Source organism: Coptis chinensis, unplaced genomic scaffold, assembly GCF_015680905.1.
Source record: "Coptis chinensis isolate HL-2020 unplaced genomic scaffold, ASM1568090v1 utg1029_pilon_pilon, whole genome shotgun sequence".
In the NCBI taxonomy this organism is placed as follows: domain Eukaryota; kingdom Viridiplantae; phylum Streptophyta; class Magnoliopsida; order Ranunculales; family Ranunculaceae; genus Coptis; species Coptis chinensis.
In genome coordinates, this window is record NW_028238094.1 from 237864 (window position 1) to 255390 (window position 17527).

Here is a 17527-nt window from a genome sequence, read left to right on the forward strand (position 1 = left end):
CAGTTATTATGCCAGTTGTTGAAGTGATACTTCTAGCCCTAATTTTATTATTTGACATAAGAGTTTTATTTCTTTTTTAAGACATAGATAAAAGTTTGGGTTTTTTAATTGTGAGTTAGTTTAATGTTTTTTGTTTTTTTAATTGTTTGTAATGAGTGTGGTATGTATTGCCAAATAGTTTAATAAGGAGTTGGGCTCTCGGGAATTGTGAGTGATTTTGTTATTTGGCAGAAAAGTTTGATTTGTTTTTTTAGATATAGATAAAAGTTTGGATTTTTTAATTGTGAGTTTGTTTAGTATTTTTTGTTTTTTTTAATTGTTTGTAAGGAGTGAAAGTGTGGTAAATATTGCCAAAGAGTTTAATAAGGAGTTGGATTATTGGGGACTGTGAGTGATTTTGTTATTTGGCATATGAGTTTTATTTGTTTTTTTAGATGTAGATAAAAGTTTGGGTTTTTTAATGGTGAGTTGGGATTTTTTTTTTTTTTTTTTTAACGAGTGGGGTAAATATTATGAAAGAGTTTAATAAGGAATTGGGTTCTCGGAGATTGTTAATGATTTTGTTATTTGGGAGAAGAGTTTTATTTATTTTTTTAAATATAGATAAAAGTTAGGGTTTTTTAATTGTGAGTTGGTTTAGTGTTTTTTTTTAATTGTTTGTAATGAGTTGGGTAAATATTGCAAAATTTTTAATAAGGAGTTGGGTTATCGGAGATTGAGAGTGATTTTGTTATTTGGTAGAGGAGTTTTATTTGTTTTTTTAGATATATATAAAAGTTTATATTTTTTAATTGTGAGTTGGTTTAATGTTTTTTGTTTTTTCTAATTGTTTGTAACGAGTGGGAGTGGGGTAAATATTGTGAAATAGTTTAATAAGGAGTTGGGTTCTCGGGGATTGTGAGTGATTTTGTTATTTTGGCAGATAATTTTTATTTATTTTTTTAGATATAAATAAGAGTTTGGGTTTTTTAATTGTTAGTTGGTTTAAGTAGAGTAAGTATAGTCAAATAGTTTTATAAAGAGTTGGGTTCTCGGGTATTGTGAGTGATTTTGTTATTTGACAGAAATTTTTATTTGTTTTTTTTAGATATAGAAAAAAATTTGGGTTTTTTAATTATGAGTTGGTTTAATGTTTTTTGTTTTTTTATTGTTTGTAACGAGTGAGGTGAAAGCGTGTCATACTATGCACATACACTGAACATAGCTAACATGAGTGTTTAGCGTAATTCATTTAGCTTCCTGTTCATGCAAGATCTCACTGTGAAGGCTTCATACGATAGTGTCCCAAAATAAAATTTGTCTATTGGACGAAATAAAGAACACCTGAGGTCACTCTGGATGGTATGTATTCCCAACTGACAACAATGTGACGTTGGACTACTTTATGCAAGACTGCAGTACAAACAACTGTAACCGTAATTTACTTAAACACTACAAAATATAAAGTACGATGGATCTTATTGCTTATTATGGACTAATACAACTAACTTGGTAACCATCAGAAGTTATACAGACAGATGACCATCTGATGGTATCAGAAGTCTGAATGATATATACAAACTAAGCTCGAGTGAGTTACGGGAGTACGACAAAGAGGGCACTCAGGTTTTTCGTTGCACCATTCCATAATGCAGTTCCTGCAAGTATTGCAAGCACCAAACGTTAAGGAAAAGATAATAAATACCACACACAGCACAAGTTGACAGCGTTGCATAGGTATTTTGAAGGGCCAGAACAATGTACCAGCAGAAGACATGACCACAGGTTGTAGCTGTTGGATGTTCCCTTGTACTCAAACAGAGGGTACATTTGCTGATCCCACCTGTTCCTCGACTCTGAAACCAGTACACAGCAAATGCAAGACTCAGATTCCCAAGCTACGAGTAGTGAACGTTTCAGGTTTAAAAATGACAAATACTAAACTCGAACACAACTACATGAATACAACCTCAACACAGCGGTTGGAACACAGACTAGAAAGCATAATACAACAATGGAAAAAATTATTTAGGAGAAGATATTGTACCTCCGAAACACTTGTTGGGTCAGAGGCCCAACTGCCTTTCTCAAGAGCAGTATCAGTGCTAATCAAGTTACCTTCCTCATTTAAAACGGGTAATCCTCGTACTGCAAGCAACAAATGTAGGAGAGAAACTGGTTAAAAAGAGAGGGATGCTAATAGCCACACTGCTGCTTGATAGAAATGCACTCACTATTAATAGCGACCTTGATAATTGAAAATAGTCAAAATACTTGAGGAAGACTAGCAAAGTCGGTAAAACCTTTGGGTGATGATACCAGAGGTCTGGGCTCAAACCCCGCCAGCATTAAAGAATTACTAATCTCATTTAAAAACAGGCTTACCAATAAAAAAAATAAAAAAAAAAAGAGAACGGGAAGCATCCTGGATTCCCAAACTAAAAGAATGTATGCACTTCATTAAGTGATTTTCATGAACTTTCTCCAGAACATTCATTGCAGCTTAACACTCCAGCTTTCAAGGAAATTAGTTGCTCCAACAAAACTTTCTTTCTAAGAGTGAACTAAAAACATATTGGTAGAACTACACATATTCATCCCTTTCATATCCTAATTTACAATTTATATTCCTAAAGTTTCATGCATGACTAACATTATATACATTTCTCTTCGGTAGATAAAGTGAGAACTTGTCAAAATGATTTAATAATGGGAAGACCAATAGATTTGTTAAAGATGCACACTGGAGCACAACACTGAAATTGTGTTTTTGACATTGACAACACCAAAAATGTCATGCTGCCATGTACAATTACGTCTGAGATATGAACAGACCATATGCGACAATAATTAAGGAAAGAATCAAAGATTTAAAACCTCCTGATGTTTGGTGGGCTCCAAGCGATGACTGATGAACTGAACTGGCAATAGAAGATAAATTGCTCCGACGCAGACCTTCAGCAGTGATGATACATAGCTGAATTAAGAGGAAAACTCCGAGTAATTGATATCTGTTTCAAACACCAATAGAAAGCTTAAACAATTTTTCCTGTGCAAACAAAAGGATAGCTTGTCAAAGTGCCTTAGATTATTCCAGTTTTAGTCTTCTATATACGTTTAAACAACTCCAAATTGTGTAACTTTACTGCAGCAGAGGGGGAGATGAGCTGGAGTGGATTACTTTAGGAGCCCTAATAGCACAACTGGTTTAGTTATCAAGTGAACTATGAGCTTATTACATTTTTCAAGTGAACTATAGACTAAGCATTCTGCAAAAGAAAAAACAGTAAGAATAAAATCCAAGTTCTCTAGACATTGATAAGAGGTCACAAGTATACAAGCGAGACTTAAAAAAGCTAATCATCAAATAAATAACGGTCTAGAGGAGTACTAGATTGATAATCACTAAACACTTCAACATCAGTCAGAATACTTACGATTCATATTGTCAGTGAGACACTTTTTATTTTATTTTTTAATTGTTAAGAAAACTTTATACGATCACCAATCAAAAGAGACTGAAATATAATGAAATGTCTTACAAGCTTAAGATATACAAATATTCAGATATAAAATGTCCAGGATCCAAATTTTATAGCGCTATACCTCGGCCGTTGGTTCAAAGGCTTCCCAATGAACACATAACGAATACCTGCAGCACGTTTTGATATATGGTAGTACAGACCTGCATTGTATATACGAGATACTATGGTTAGGCCCACAAAATTAAGATTCCAATATAAGAAATCACCAACTAATTAGGGTCAATGTGAACCTATTTCATAACACTTAGTTCGGGCTTCTCCCTACATACATCTAAAACATTTTTTCCAACCCAAGACTCCTTCACATACCTTCAAAGTAAAAAAACATGAGGTTGGTACGGAGAACCAATTGTAAGCTCTCACGAGCAAACGGAAGTACCTAAACAATCATCTCAATAATCAGCCAATCAAAAAGTAGGTCTGCGAAATAAATTCAACTGAGCCAGAATCCTTGTAGTTAGCAAGCGTTAGAAGATGTGCCAGAATTGACAAAAGAGAACAAGGAAAGAGAGAACTAACATACAGTAGGCCATTTCTGCACCACAAACAACCATACTCCATAAATTTTCTGCTTCAACCTTGAAAAGGCTGAGACACGTATGCTTGATGAAGACGAAGATAGCCTCCCAGTGCTACCAAGAACTTGATTCCGTACATCAGTATTGTCACCATAGAGATTATTAGAGTGTGAATCAGAAAGAATGATCCCACGTGCAGCCACTCGAGAACTGATGCACACAAATATTTCAGGTTTTCTCACATTAAAACAATAAAGTCAATATCCTTGTGGTAACAAAAAAACAAAAAATCATACAGTAGAGATGTGCCTAAACTAGTGGTGTGAATTTTTTAGTACAGTTTCAACATTGGGAACTGATTTAAGGATATGACTTTTTATGGGCAAAATGGTGCACTAAGTTGCCCTTTACGCCATGAATATAATCATAAGACCCAATTACTGGATATATTATGGCTTAGGTCATAACCCTTGGTAAGTGTAAAGATCAAATAGATAAAATGACCTGATTCTTTCTGCAAGATATGGAACTGCAGTATGGTATATAATGAAAAGAGCACGCCTTGCTGGTGTAGGAGGAAGCCCATAAGGACCTGCAACCTGCCAAATCAATTACAAACATAAAAATAAAGTTCAATTGCTAGGAAAACACACCCTTACTCGAAGCAGGTTTTAAGACACACGCTTAGATAGAGGAATTAAAAAAAAATGGTAATTTTTCTTAATTTCAACAGCAAATGAATGGTAAAACTCAGATACAGATAGTATGAAATTCAGACTATGTACCTGAGTTATATCACAGTATTCTTCTCCAAGTGTTTGCTGTCCTGAACCAGTTGTTATAACATAATAAAGCATCTGACCTAATAATTTTGTCTGCAAGAAAATGAAGTACATCAAACAACAATACCAGTATGCAATGTCTGTAACACGAATTTGAGTATCACATGCAGCTCTCAACGAGAAGCGGAACAAATCAACCCCGGCAAATCAGGGCATGAAGTAAAGGTCAAATCCAATGAAATATTTCTAGCATTCTAGAAGCAGGGCCAGTTTTCTTCAAACCTAGGTTACATGGACACGCCATATTTTGAAATAAATCCGTGTTGGATACGTATCCACGTGTCCGTGTCGGACACATATTGTATATAATTTACCTCAAATTTTGATATTTTGCCGTGTCCGACAATTCGTATCCGTGTCCGATACGGCGTGTCAATGTAACCTAGCTTCAAACAATGTCAATTTGTACCACGATACTATGGAAGCAAATTGAAACACTTTTCTAACCAAAACTGTCCTGCAAACCTTTTTCCAATACTAAGCACTACTATAAATGCAAAAGAATCACAATGCACTGTAAGGGTTTAAAAGGCTAACCTCATTCTGGTATGCTACAGAAACACGTGTACCTGAAATGTTGAATAAGCAGTGCACAGAGTTAATGAAGTAATAAAGTTAAGCCATTGTAATTGGTTAGTTAACACTTATAAAACATAAAGAAACATAATTTCAACATCAGTTCAAATAGAAATTCTAAAGAATTCAAATTCCAACCGAATATATGGCGAAAGGCGTCACGACAAGCGTCGTAGATGTAAGACGCGTATTGGTCATCTTTCTCGGCAGCTCTCATGACTTCTGGTTGTGCAGCTAGAGGAAATCTCCTTCCTTCTGGTGGATTTGAGGATGAGGAAGAAGTGGAGGCATGTAATACATCTTCATGACCATGTCTTCCCATTGCTACTAGCTCAATCTCCCAATAAGTATTTTTAGGTGCAGTCTCTTTTTTAACGTTTCAATTCACTTCAACAAAACAGACGACCTCTCTCTCTCCCCGGCATGTTCTTTTGCTGTTCTTTTGCTGAGGATAAAAGTTGGGCTGGGCTGGGACTTTTTATATTTGGAACATTTAAGAGTTGGGCTTAGAGAGTCGAGCTTATTGGGCTTGTTTGAGAGCCATAAGCCCTGACCATGTCCTTTGGGCTGCGTGTGGGTTTCGATCTATTACGACTGTTCTAAAAATCGGTCTAAGCGACTGGCTAGGCGGTGCCCAACCGACTCGCCTCGGCCCTAGTCGTTTCAAAAATCGGTGGACCGGCTAGGTGGCCTCTAGGCGGCCTAGTCAAGTTTTTTTTTTTAATGATTAAATGCCGAAATATAAAGACCCGTGTAGGCTTAAGATTTGAACGAGTTTAAAAAACTTAAGTCTAATATAAATTATATGCCACTATAACAAAGAGTATGTTTTTATATGAAGTTAATATTTATCAACTATAATATATTTTTGTAATAAGTATCTTTGTTTGTGTTTATTTTTTGAGTTATGATAAATGATTTTATTCATTTCTTGTAGTATATGTGTGTATTACTATATATATTAGGAAAAAACCCGCCTAGCGCCTAGCCCGTCTAGCCTAGAAGGCCTAGGCGTTCTCCCACCGCCCAACTACCGCTTAGCGTTTATTAGAACATTGATGTTACCATATCAAAATAGCATGAACCAACGTGGTTGAATGTGGAAGTGAAATTTAGTGAGTTGCACACCAGTTGTGTATATGCCCACTATGCATGCAGCCCTGCATGATTTACATGACACCATAAGATGTGCACTGGATATCACTTGACTCTAAATCTTTCTTCTTCCTCATTAGATTATTGCTGTTACAGATTTAGAAACCAAGAAACCCATATGTGTATCTTAATTTTAAAATTTGTTATCCGTGAGCGGAACAAACCTCTTGAGTTGGGTTTGGAAAATTGGGCCAATTGTAATTTGTCTTCACGACTTCACTCTCTCCTATGCCAAAACCCATCTCTCCCTCTCTCTAATTTCTCACCAATACCTATATTTCTCTCTTCTCCACTCCAAGCTCCAATCGAAAAATCAAAAAGTTTTACTACAACCAACAACCACAATCAATCATGCCTACTTTCACAAGAGCAAATCTTTTTATAAGTGTGAAAAAGAATATTACAATCATTGCTCTCAAGTCTCTCCAAACTTACTAGATCTCTCATAACTAATATCGCCTTACAAGTTTTATTTATTTAAAAGGATTTTATATTGTTCTCAAAATTGGTTTTTTACTATAACTTATGGGTAAAAAACTCTAACTTTATGAATATATAATTCCAAAATTTTGGTGTAAAACGAAATTCCAAATCATCTCGGTTTATCTGTGAAAAACCATAATTCTAACTGTGCACCCCTCTCTTTAGCATATTTGAGGGCGTCCGCCCTTTGTGAACAATCCACTAGTACTCATGTCTTTGCGCAGCCCCTAATGTCAGCGTGCACCCCTTACCTAAGGCAAATCCAATGGCGCGAGCGCCTTGTGTAATCTCAACCATACAGTGAGCGATCACACCCAACATCTACTAGTATTCTTGAAAAATCTATTTTCTAACTATGATCAAAGAGGTAGTCAGTTTTGTAACTTGGTAATAATGAAGCAAAATTAGGATGATTTAACGTTTTATAAGAACAGTAGTGGGTTTTATAATATCAACGACGATACTCTTTGTCATCGTCTATATCAACATCAAATCACGCATTATTGTTATTACTATTATTATCATTGGTATTATATGCCTTGAGGGTCAAAGTCCAGCACGCAGTATGGATTTGTGGATTCGGCAATACCTTGGGCTGTGTATTACTCGTTCACTTTTGCCATGATAATTAAATTTCTAGGTACTAATTACTAATATTCACCATCCTTAATTTTAAAAAATATTACCTACTCTATTTCTTAATTCCCGAAGTTTGTACACTGTCCCTTGAGTTGGTAGTTTGGTACACAATATATATATATATATATATATATATATATATATATATAATCGAAGCATTGACATTGTATGATATATATTCTATTCACATTTGTATGAGAGCCTATCCATGCCTTTCACTTGCTTCCTAAGACTAAAACACATGACCCATTCAACTATCATCTAAAGAAAAAATATATATACATGACCCATTCAAGCACCTACCTCCAAAAGGCACGCAGGTTATGGAATCCAAGATATGTCCCGACAAACAATTTTATAATGAATCTTCTATAAAGTGGGAGGCTGTTGCTATCATGGACTCATGGTTGTAGTGTTGGACACGAATTTTCAAGTATATATTAATTAGAACCAATTACCATTGACTTTTTAATTACTAATTGCAAGTCGTATTTTTTTTGCTGTGCATATAATACTTGGATTCCGTCTTGTGTGTGTGTGTGTTTTTTTTTTTTTTTTTTTTTTTTTTCAGATGAAATGTTTCATTCCATCTCGTATGATTTTTTTTATTTTTTTTTTTTTTTTTTTTTTTTAAATTTCATACAAAATGTTTTATTTTGTCTGTTTTTTCGATTTTTACTGATGGAATCTAACTATTAATATTCACTTTTATATTGGGCAGTTTCACTTTGCTTTTTATCAAAAAAATGAAAAAAAAAAAAAAAAATGTGAATAATAGTCAACTGCATTGGAAATACTATAAGTTTTAGCACTTGATGTGCAAGGTGATAGAAGGCAGCCTAGAGCTAGATGCCTAGACCTCAATTTTGATAAGAGTAATAAAAAATACTCTAAGTTTTAGCACTTGATGTGCAAGGTGATAGAAGGCAGCCTAGAGCTAGACGCCTAGACCTCAATTTTGATAAGAGTAATAAAAATAAAACGAGACAAGACACAGAGAATTTTTTTAACGTAGTAAACCCAATCATTGGAAAATATCTACCTCAATTTTGATAAGAATAATAAAAATAAAATGAGACAAGACACAAAATTTTTTTAACGAGTAAACCCAATCATTGGAAAACATCTACGCCACTGCATGGTAAGCACAACTCTTTCGCAGAAACAACTTTAATCAATTTGGATTTTGGTTTGGGAATTTTATTCATCTCAAAATAGCATCACAATTAATCACAACTCTAAATACATATGTGAGAAGAGTAATGGAGAACAAACAAATCAGCCAAACAATCCTCTATATAACTTGCGGCTCATCAACCAAACACAAAGGTACGGTTTTTCTTTTTTATTAACTCTCTGGTTTCCTTTTGAGACCCCTTATAAAGCCTCGGTCCAAATCCTTTATTAGATAAAGCATATCTTATATTAGATATATTTTGTCCATATAACATATGGACCTTCAGTTGTAGTAAAGGATTTTGTCTATTATATTCGGTGGGTTTGTTATGAAATATGTACAACATATATATATGGGCGTTTCAAAAAGATATACACATTAACTGTGATTGAGGACTCTGCCAAATAATGCATATTGCCAAAGAGCATTGAATAAGGTACTGAAAATGAGAAGACATATATAAATGCATGCAGACACAGAAGACAACGTGAGACATTTACCATAATTAAATTCCATAAGTGGATATTTATTAAGTACGATCACCCACTAGATTTCCAAATATTTACCAATCATTAATGAAATCCCACGTCAGATGTTCTATACAAATTTTTAGAATGAAAGTAAAAGACACCAACTATCAAATCAACAAATATTTCCAACCTTGGACAACAGTTAAAATGAGTCATTGACACCCATAGTTAACCCATTCAGTTCCAATTCCCAACACATGTCATGTTCATAATCATCATAATAGGCCCAGACTCAAAGTTTTATTAAAACTATATTCAAACTCAGATACACACAAGAGAGAGAGAGAGAGAGAAGGGGAGAAATGGAGCATGGTGGAGAAGAAGAAGTGAGACAGCCATTGTTGGTGGCAGGGGAAGAAGAAGAAGAGAGGAAGGGGCAAGTGAACTTTTGTCGTAATTCAGTTGATAATCTTAGAGGGGAGTTTTTGTCTAATTTGCCTCACAAGGTTAAATCTAAGCTTGATCCTGAGAACCCCTTTAGCATTGATCTCTCAAAAACCAAAGGGTTGATTGAAGGTAATAACTTTTCATATTTTAGACATCTGAACATATGTTTTGTTTGCATGTCTGTTATGAAAAGTTGTATGTTGTTACTTTTTGATACTTTATGGAAAAGGAATACTTTTTTTCTGAAGAGGTTATTAAGATAATGAAAATAGGTGGATTTATATTTGTTCAAAATGTAATATTAGCTGAATAAAGAGAGCTTGAAGTGGATCCAAGATGCAATCTTGTTTTCTCTTGGGGTGGTGGTGTCGATAGAACTCTTGAAAGAGTTGTTTCTTTGCCTTTCTCTTGTTTTTATACTAGTGAATCATGATTGTACTTAAAACTAAAGTGGTCACAGGAAAGAAGTTTGTGGACCAGAATGAGAATCATTATACATGCTATATATTGTATAAATGTTCCTAATTGAGACTGGCGAAGAAGATGATCTTCTTATTATGAAGGCCATACTAAGATTAGTAGTCAAAGATTGTGAACTTATTATCTACTCTGTTTAATTTTTAAAGCTCATGCTCTTGACAGGGGAAAAGGAGTATTATGAAAAACAATTTGCCACACTTAAATCTTTTGAGGAGGTAGATTCTCTAGTATCAACTAACGGAATCAATGAGGAGCAGGAATCTGAAGAAGCCCGGCATGAACGTGAAGAACAAGCCAAGCATGACCGTGAAGAACAAGCCAAGCATGACGATAAAGAAGAAACCCAGCATGAACGAGCCATGAGAATCTCTAACTATGCAAATATTCTATTGCTAGTGTTCAAGGTGATTGCTGCACCTTTCCTATAGTGTAATTAATTGGTAGCATATCTCTAAGATTACTAAGTATCCTTAACTTGTATATTTCAGTTATTATAAATTTTTGCGTTTCTGTCATTTACTAATGACTGAACTGAATTTTTAACGGACTGCAGATCTATGCTACTGTAAGGAGTGGATCCTTGGCGATTGCTGCTTCAACATTGGATTCTTTACTGGATCTCATGGCTGGTGGCATTCTGTGGTTCACACATTTGCAAATGAAAAATATAAATATTTACAAATATCCTATAGGGAAGCTGCGGGTTCAACCAGTGGGTATCATCATCTTTGCTGCTATCATGGCTACTCTTGGTAAATATTCAAACCCTATCTTAACTGTACTAATTTGGCCAAGTATCCTAGTTGTGTTTTGCTGATAAAATAAAAGTAACTTCATTGTGTTTCAATGTTCAAACTCACAATTGACATACCTTTATATGTTGTTGAGGTGGATCTTAGAGGAATTCATGAAGTTTAACAAATTTGAGCCAGTGTTTGCAGCATATGAAGCAAACATGTGTATAGTTTCAGAAAACATTTATACCATTAATTATTATCTCACATGTGGATAACAGAATCTATGCTTACTCCCATAGGTCTTAATTAAAAGTATATGTGGTTATTGGCTTATTGTTGGTCTTGGTGCTAATACAAGGACCCCCAATCTACACAACTTTGAAATGCTTTGGTTTAGAGGTTGTCCAAGGACCCCCAATCTTAGCCAGAAGACAAGCTGGTCAAACAAAGGGTGGCCATAGTCCTCCGATGACAACAAGACATGACTGGACTTGAGTCTTGACTATGTCGAACTTAGTCGACATGGTTAATGAAGAACAAAAAGAGAATGTCTTGTGAATTTGGTTTATCATTGATGGACCCAACTTTTGGAGTTATCATATGGACCTTACTACTTTGTACAATGAAGCAGAAATGCTTATGGTTTTAGTGCTTTAGCCAACACAGTTAGAAATACACCTATGGATCTGCATTATGTCATTATTGTCATATTTGCACAGTCGATCACTATATTGAATTTGAATGACTGAACCTTGATTATAAGAGTAAGAGTTCAATTTAGACCTTGTGAGCACAGCAATCTTGGGGCAAAGTCCAATATCAAGGATTTAGAAGCTTTAAAAAAAAAATCTCTTATTCCATATCCTGTTTTGTTACAATAACCATATCTTGACATTGTAGCTGAAATCTTATGAACTGACATCTGGTCTCTTACTTTTGTCTAGGATTTCAGGTGCTAATCCAAGCCGTTGAACAATTGATCCAGGATAACCCTTCTGAAAAAATGGATTCAGCACAGTTGATCTGGTTGTATGTGATCATGTTGTCTGCCACTGTGGTAAAACTCATTCTTTGGTTATACTGCAGAAGTTCAGGAAACAAAATTGTCCGTGCATATGCAAAGGTGTGTGTAATCTTTTTCTTTTAATCATGTGCTGTATAAATTTCTTATGAGAAAATTGACTTCAGCTCTACGATGTTGTCCAGGATCACTTCTTTGACGTGGTAACAAATGTAGTAGGATTAATTGCTGCTGTGCTTGGTGATATGTTCTACTGGTGGATTGACCCTGTTGGAGCCATTGTTCTTGCTGTTTACACAATAGCAAATTGGTCTGGGACTGTTTTTGAAAATGCAGGCTCGTGTTTTCCTCAACTCATGTTCTCCCCCAGTTGTTTTTTGCCCTAGTTGTTTTCTTTTTTGTTCCCCCTCTAATCGTTTGATTGAGAAACAATATCCTTGCTCTGCTATTAAGATAAGCAAATAAGAGATAGTCCAAACTTCCTTTGTCCGACTAAGCCACATGCAGTTAGTTTTTTTTTTTTATCTATAGCGCCAGGCACGTATTGCCTCGCTCCTCCTCTTGTTGACCTCCAAAACTAGTCTTGTTCCCCCTCCTCTTTTCTCCTTAGTGTCATGCTAAGAATAATTTTTGTTGTTGGTATCACATACACATCACGAAACAAATTTTGATCTCCATTTGAAGAAACAGGAAATTGACAATTTAGAATCTTCTGGCAATGTTTATTCAACTGTTTATTTCAATCTGCTCCTTTTCATTGTCCATAAGGCCAACTTTTTGTTCATGCAGTTTCACTGGTAGGACAATCAGCTCCTCCTGAAGTCTTGCAGAAATTGACATATCTTGTCATAAATCATCATCCTCAAATTAAGCGCATTGACACAGTACGGGCCTACACCTTTGGGGTTCTCTACTTTGTGGAGGTTTGTGAATTAGGAAGTTTGTTACTGATATTAGTAACTGTCGAGCATGTTTAGTTAATAGTTATTAGGAGTAACAACCTATTGTTTCAGTGCTTATTATGTTTGATTTTTTAAAGTTTTTGCACCCCTCATACTCTATCAAATTTAGTGAAAAGAAAAATGTTGACTCATGTTACTTTTACAGGTTGACATTGAGCTACCAGAAGAATTGCCATTAAAACAAGCCCATGCAATTGGCGAGTCATTGCAGATAAAAATCGAGGAACTCCCCGAAGTAGAACGAGCATTCGTTCATCTTGATTATGAATGCGACCATAAGCCAGAACATTCTATTCTTCAGAGGTTACCTAACAGTCAGCCATAAATCTGGACCAATGCAGAGTGTTTTTTTGTTTAAACAAAGATACAAGGAGAGTGAGTGTATAAACAATCAAGTTGTTGGCGGGCTAGCTTGTGTAAGGAAAGGTTTGAATAAAAGAGTTCGTAATGTAGTTTCATTTCCATTGATATCCACAGGAATATGAAATCGTTTGTTGAAAAGAAAAATCTTCTCTCATCAATTCTTGTGTACATATGGAAGACCCACTTTCTCTCGCTTGTTAGTTGTTACACATAGTAATAAGCCTCTTGCACAAGAAGATGCCTAAACTTTCTACACTGCGGTTGGGTGTGTGATACTGCGCTTTCATCGAAGAATTAAACTATGACAAATCTTGCTGCTAGTTATGTCAGTATCTAAGAATCTATAAATGATAACAGTATCAGCCCACATGAAGATGCTTGATGCAACCAACAAGCTTAAATCATGGAAGCAAAAGTGACTCCTATTTTTTTCTTTTGGGGGCAAAACTGCAAAAGTAAAGTGTACTACCACCTTCAGAGAAATTCAAATTCAACTTTTAACAGAAAACTTGACTACTCTTTCATCTGTAATGCATATATAAAATGCATCAAATTCTTACCCAGAACTTTTAACAGCAAACTTGAATTACTCTTCATCTGTAATGGATAAGATTCCTCAATATCTAAATACAACTATATTAATACAGATACTAAAATCAAGTGAAGACAGTATAATCACTTCTACAGGTCCAATAAGCAAAAATGGTGTATGATAAATGATCAACTTATGATCCAGGTAACAGCCGGCCGTTATACATCTTATCAAGCAACTCCTTAGCATCAGGCCTTCGTAAGAGACCCTTGTTATTGGGTAAACCAGTCCCTAGACAAACTGGACAAACAAGTTTCCCCCTACCTGCATCAAGAAAGAAAGATGTCACTGAGTTACCTTAGCATCTTGAGGACTCCAGTTTCCATGGGTCAAAGTAAATTAAGGTATGAAACAGCTCCAAAGGAAAGAGAACAAAAGTGCAATATATATATGCCTAGAAATTTATACCAGCAACCATACATGAAGAATAGACTTATACGATTAAAATTTTACTGAAAGGTCTACACAACTACACTCATGACAAACATACATACTACATACAAGTTCTCCAGAAGAGAAAAGGTAATACCGTAACAATTTGGGCACTCCGTGAACTCATAAACATCTTTTGCTCGTTTTCTATTGAGAGCCTTCCATTTTCCTGTACCACCACACATGTCACCTGAATGTACAAAAATGTTAGGAACCAGAGTACATGTCAGTGGTATTCCCAGAACTATACAACTGTAAGTCTGCACCTTCCTGGCCAAAGAATGCCAAGTTCATAAATGATCAATTTAAAGTTTGCAAGCTTAATCCACAACACTGGATAAACCAAAAACTTAACAAAAGTAGTAGTTAAAGTGATTAAGTGAAAGCCTGCTAGTAAAAAAAAAAAAAGAATTTTTCTAAGCACTCTACTAGAATGGTGCAGAGTTACCCAATAAATTGCCATACATATACTGCAAGCTAAAGAAAATGAACAAGAACAGAAAGTAGTAATTATATCGTATGCTTACAGATTATGGCACCACTACCCCCACAGTTTCTACAGCCAGGTCTGTCAAGTCCTTCCATTGCAGCTGCCTTAGATATAGAAGTTGAAGTGCCAGAATTACTTATCAAAGCAATAGTTGAGCATAGACATGTAAGACACGACCGCCGTGAGACAGATACTTGAGCTCCCTGAGTTAAGAAAAACAATGTTTACATAATGTCATTAGAGATATTTGAAAGCAGAGATGATAATGTAAGAAAATACACTAAAAGTGACTTCTCCCTATCGTTTAACACACATCCTTTTCCTTTGACAGTAAGAGAGTTGCACAAAAAAAAACGCGAAATATAATCAGAAACAGATAACAATCAAACAAACCTTTATCTGTAACGAGTTTTGGGGATCATCTTTACTGCAGCTCTCTTCTTCCAAACTGGATCGAACATGGAGCCCAACCACCTTTGAGTTGGCTGTTTCAATAGAAATGAGGAGTTGGTCACAAGGTGCAAAAAAACTCCAACTCTGATCTACAGAGAATATTATAACAAACTGTAGCACAATTGATACGGCATAGAAAATAAAGTTTGCCATCCAACTATTAATATTGGCAAGCATATAATGTGTTAAACGTAACCTTGCAAAGAGACTGTGTGAGTGAGTCTAGTTGTGTACTTTTTTATTTATGAACTACATTTATACAACCACCTGAATTTGGCCTCCACTCACCTCTGAATATATACAGTTAAAAAAGGGAGCCAAGTATCCAACAATGGCACATTTCATGGTCGTAAATTGGTAACAAGTGTCCTTGGACATGGAAATTAATAGTAAATATACCAATTAGCAATGAGGTTTATAATATCAATCTTAATCTCTTATGACAGCTCAAAATCTACAAGTAAGGTGTCAGAGTTTTGAAGGCAGCAGGATAGTTGGATAGTAAAAGATAAAGAAGCAGTGAATGGAAAAGAAAGGAAAATAAAACCAACACTTACTGGCTCTTTTGGTACTGGTGGTGAGAGTGAGGTTACAAGACATGGATGAAGCATTAAGAGAAGAGAGTTGGGAAGCCATCTCTCTCTGTCTCTGAGGTTTATCTCCAAGTATAAATGAAGCACTCTTATGTGATGGGAGGGAGTTCATGATACTGTTTTGCAAATTCTGGGTCCCACCTGGAATAGTTGCTAAGTTTTTGTATGAGAGCATTCCCAGTGCGAGTCAAATTTTCCAACATGTTACTAGGCAGTTTTCCCCCTTTTATCACTGTTTTAGTGAAAAGCAAGATGAAGCTGCCCAATATAAAGGTGAAAAAAAAAATCTCGGATGGGATGTTAGATTCCGTCTGGACGTAAAAATCGAAAAAACTCTCCACGCGAATGAAATCATCTTCGCTTGAAATTTTTAAAAAAATCGAAAAAATCATAATGAATGACTTGGGAAAATGAAATATTTCATCCAAAAAAAAAAAACCCATTTTGAAAAAAAAACACACACACACTTGCACGGGAATCAACATCTCGTTGTTGTCCAAAATAAACGATGATCACAACAACTAGTTAGCCACTATTTTTTTGAAGTTAAATTCAATTGCCTGAAGTTAAAATCATCATACATTTGGTTTGCCCAACGTTTTGTTTCATCCACAATTTTTAAGCTAGAATGAAGTGATAATATATAGTAAGTTTTCAGGAGTGAGGATTAATGGGACATATATATATACTTCAGCACAAAAGCAATTAAAACTGATTATCAAGCTGGGCAACTGCCTCAAAATTGTGTTTTGGACGATACTTGTATTACCTCAAAAAGATTCGAAATTTTCAATTTTTATTCGGTCCAGACCAAACAAACACCAAACATCTTTAGTTTAGAGATATCAACTTTTCAAAATTTTGATATATAAGTATATAACAAATGATGTGTTTTTTATTAAGCCAAACCTTACTACAATTTGATTTATCTTGGGGAACCAAAATTTGATATGTCTTTTATTCAAGATTCTCTGATGGAAAAAAAAATATTGAAAATCAATGGGGAACCAAAATTTGATTTAGCTATTGGAGGATTAGTGTTTTTATTTGTTTTTTATTTGAGGGGGACTATACATTTGGTGAGAAATCCCACGTGGTGTTGGGCCGTTACCAAATTGGAGCCCAATGATGTTTGGTTAGGTGTGTTTTTTATTTGGTCTCTCTACTAAAGATGATTTTTACCAAATTTTCAAAAATTTGGTGTTTGGTATTCAATTGGTGTCACCATTAAAAATGCTCTTATACATCTAACCCTAACTGGAAACACAAAAAAAAAGTTGCAAACATTAAGAATATTGAATCCTAGTCACTAGTCACTATAGAGTAGAAACTTAAGTTTGTTTCAACAATATAATTTCAAGTTTTCAACTGCCTTCTACTCCCTTATTTTAAGCAAAGAAGCGACCTCCTAGCCCCTTGTGTTGGCCAACTTGGCCTTAGTTCACCAAGCATTTCTTCTTTATTTCAGCCTTCAGCCTTGCATGGAGCCTCCGAGCTTCTACATACCGTTTGTTCATATATATAGCTATTCCACTCGCTCTTCTTATCCTGCTGTTTCCCAACCTAGCCTTAG

General features: G+C 35.2%; 3 protein-coding genes across 3 annotated transcripts; 1 reads left to right on the forward strand and 2 right to left on the reverse strand.

The window, feature by feature from the left end:
• Window positions 1–1439: 1439 nt before the first annotated feature.
• On the reverse strand, window positions 1440–5904 carry LOC147474259 (peroxisome biogenesis factor 10-like). The gene is made up of 11 exons (XM_086586461.1): window positions 5599–5904; window positions 5422–5453; window positions 4828–4917; window positions 4547–4641; window positions 4048–4252; window positions 3834–3903; window positions 3586–3664; window positions 2857–2990; window positions 2027–2127; window positions 1744–1835; window positions 1440–1637 (listed from the first exon to the last, which is right to left on the reverse strand). Exons 1-11 carry the CDS (start codon window positions 5780–5782, stop codon window positions 1535–1537), a joined length of 1185 nt encoding a protein of 394 aa, XP_086442587.1. The 5' UTR covers window positions 5783–5904; the 3' UTR covers window positions 1440–1534.
• A 3499-nt stretch (window positions 5905–9403) lies between these two features.
• Window positions 9404–13538, forward strand: LOC147474260 (Cation efflux family protein). The gene is made up of 7 exons (XM_086586396.1): window positions 9404–9960; window positions 10474–10715; window positions 10865–11063; window positions 11993–12171; window positions 12255–12405; window positions 12859–12992; window positions 13177–13538. Exons 1-7 carry the CDS (start codon window positions 9747–9749, stop codon window positions 13354–13356), a joined length of 1299 nt encoding a protein of 432 aa, XP_086442522.1. The 5' UTR covers window positions 9404–9746; the 3' UTR covers window positions 13357–13538.
• A 419-nt stretch (window positions 13539–13957) lies between these two features.
• EDA3 (DnaJ/Hsp40 cysteine-rich domain superfamily protein) lies at window positions 13958–16081 on the reverse strand. Its single transcript, XM_086586397.1, has 5 exons — window positions 15919–16081; window positions 15302–15393; window positions 14946–15111; window positions 14516–14608; window positions 13958–14250 (listed from the first exon to the last, which is right to left on the reverse strand). The coding sequence occupies exons 1-5, from the start codon at window positions 16064–16066 to the stop codon at window positions 14120–14122; spliced, it is 630 nt and encodes a 209-aa protein (XP_086442523.1). The 5' UTR covers window positions 16067–16081; the 3' UTR covers window positions 13958–14119.
• Window positions 16082–17527: the final 1446 nt, after the last annotated feature.

What these genes read in the sequence shown, in the direction of transcription:
- LOC147474259 (XM_086586461.1), bottom strand. Translation starts at nt 5,782, where the DNA reads ATGGGAAGACATGGTCATGAAGATGTATTACATGCCTCCACTTCTTCC. An exon ending in AATACTGTGATATAACTCAG is followed by an intron (nt 4,642 to 4,827) that starts GTACATAGTCTG and finishes TTGATTTGGCAG; the next exon opens with GTTGCAGGTCCTTATGGGCT. An exon ending in TATCTTGCAGAAAGAATCAG is followed by an intron (nt 4,253 to 4,546) that starts GTCATTTTATCT and finishes TGTGTGCATCAG; the next exon opens with TTCTCGAGTGGCTGCACGTG.
- LOC147474260 (XM_086586396.1), top strand. Translation starts at nt 9,747, where the DNA reads ATGGAGCATGGTGGAGAAGAAGAAGTGAGACAGCCATTGTTGGTGGCA. An exon ending in TTCTATTGCTAGTGTTCAAG is followed by an intron (nt 10,716 to 10,864) that starts GTGATTGCTGCA and finishes AACGGACTGCAG; the next exon opens with ATCTATGCTACTGTAAGGAG. An exon ending in TTGTCCGTGCATATGCAAAG is followed by an intron (nt 12,172 to 12,254) that starts GTGTGTGTAATC and finishes GATGTTGTCCAG; the next exon opens with GATCACTTCTTTGACGTGGT.
- EDA3 (XM_086586397.1), bottom strand. Translation starts at nt 16,066, where the DNA reads ATGAACTCCCTCCCATCACATAAGAGTGCTTCATTTATACTTGGAGAT. An exon ending in AAAACTCGTTACAGATAAAG is followed by an intron (nt 15,112 to 15,301) that starts GTTTGTTTGATT and finishes TTCTTAACTCAG; the next exon opens with GGAGCTCAAGTATCTGTCTC. An exon ending in GGAGTGCCCAAATTGTTACG is followed by an intron (nt 14,251 to 14,515) that starts GTATTACCTTTT and finishes TTCTTGATGCAG; the next exon opens with GTAGGGGGAAACTTGTTTGT.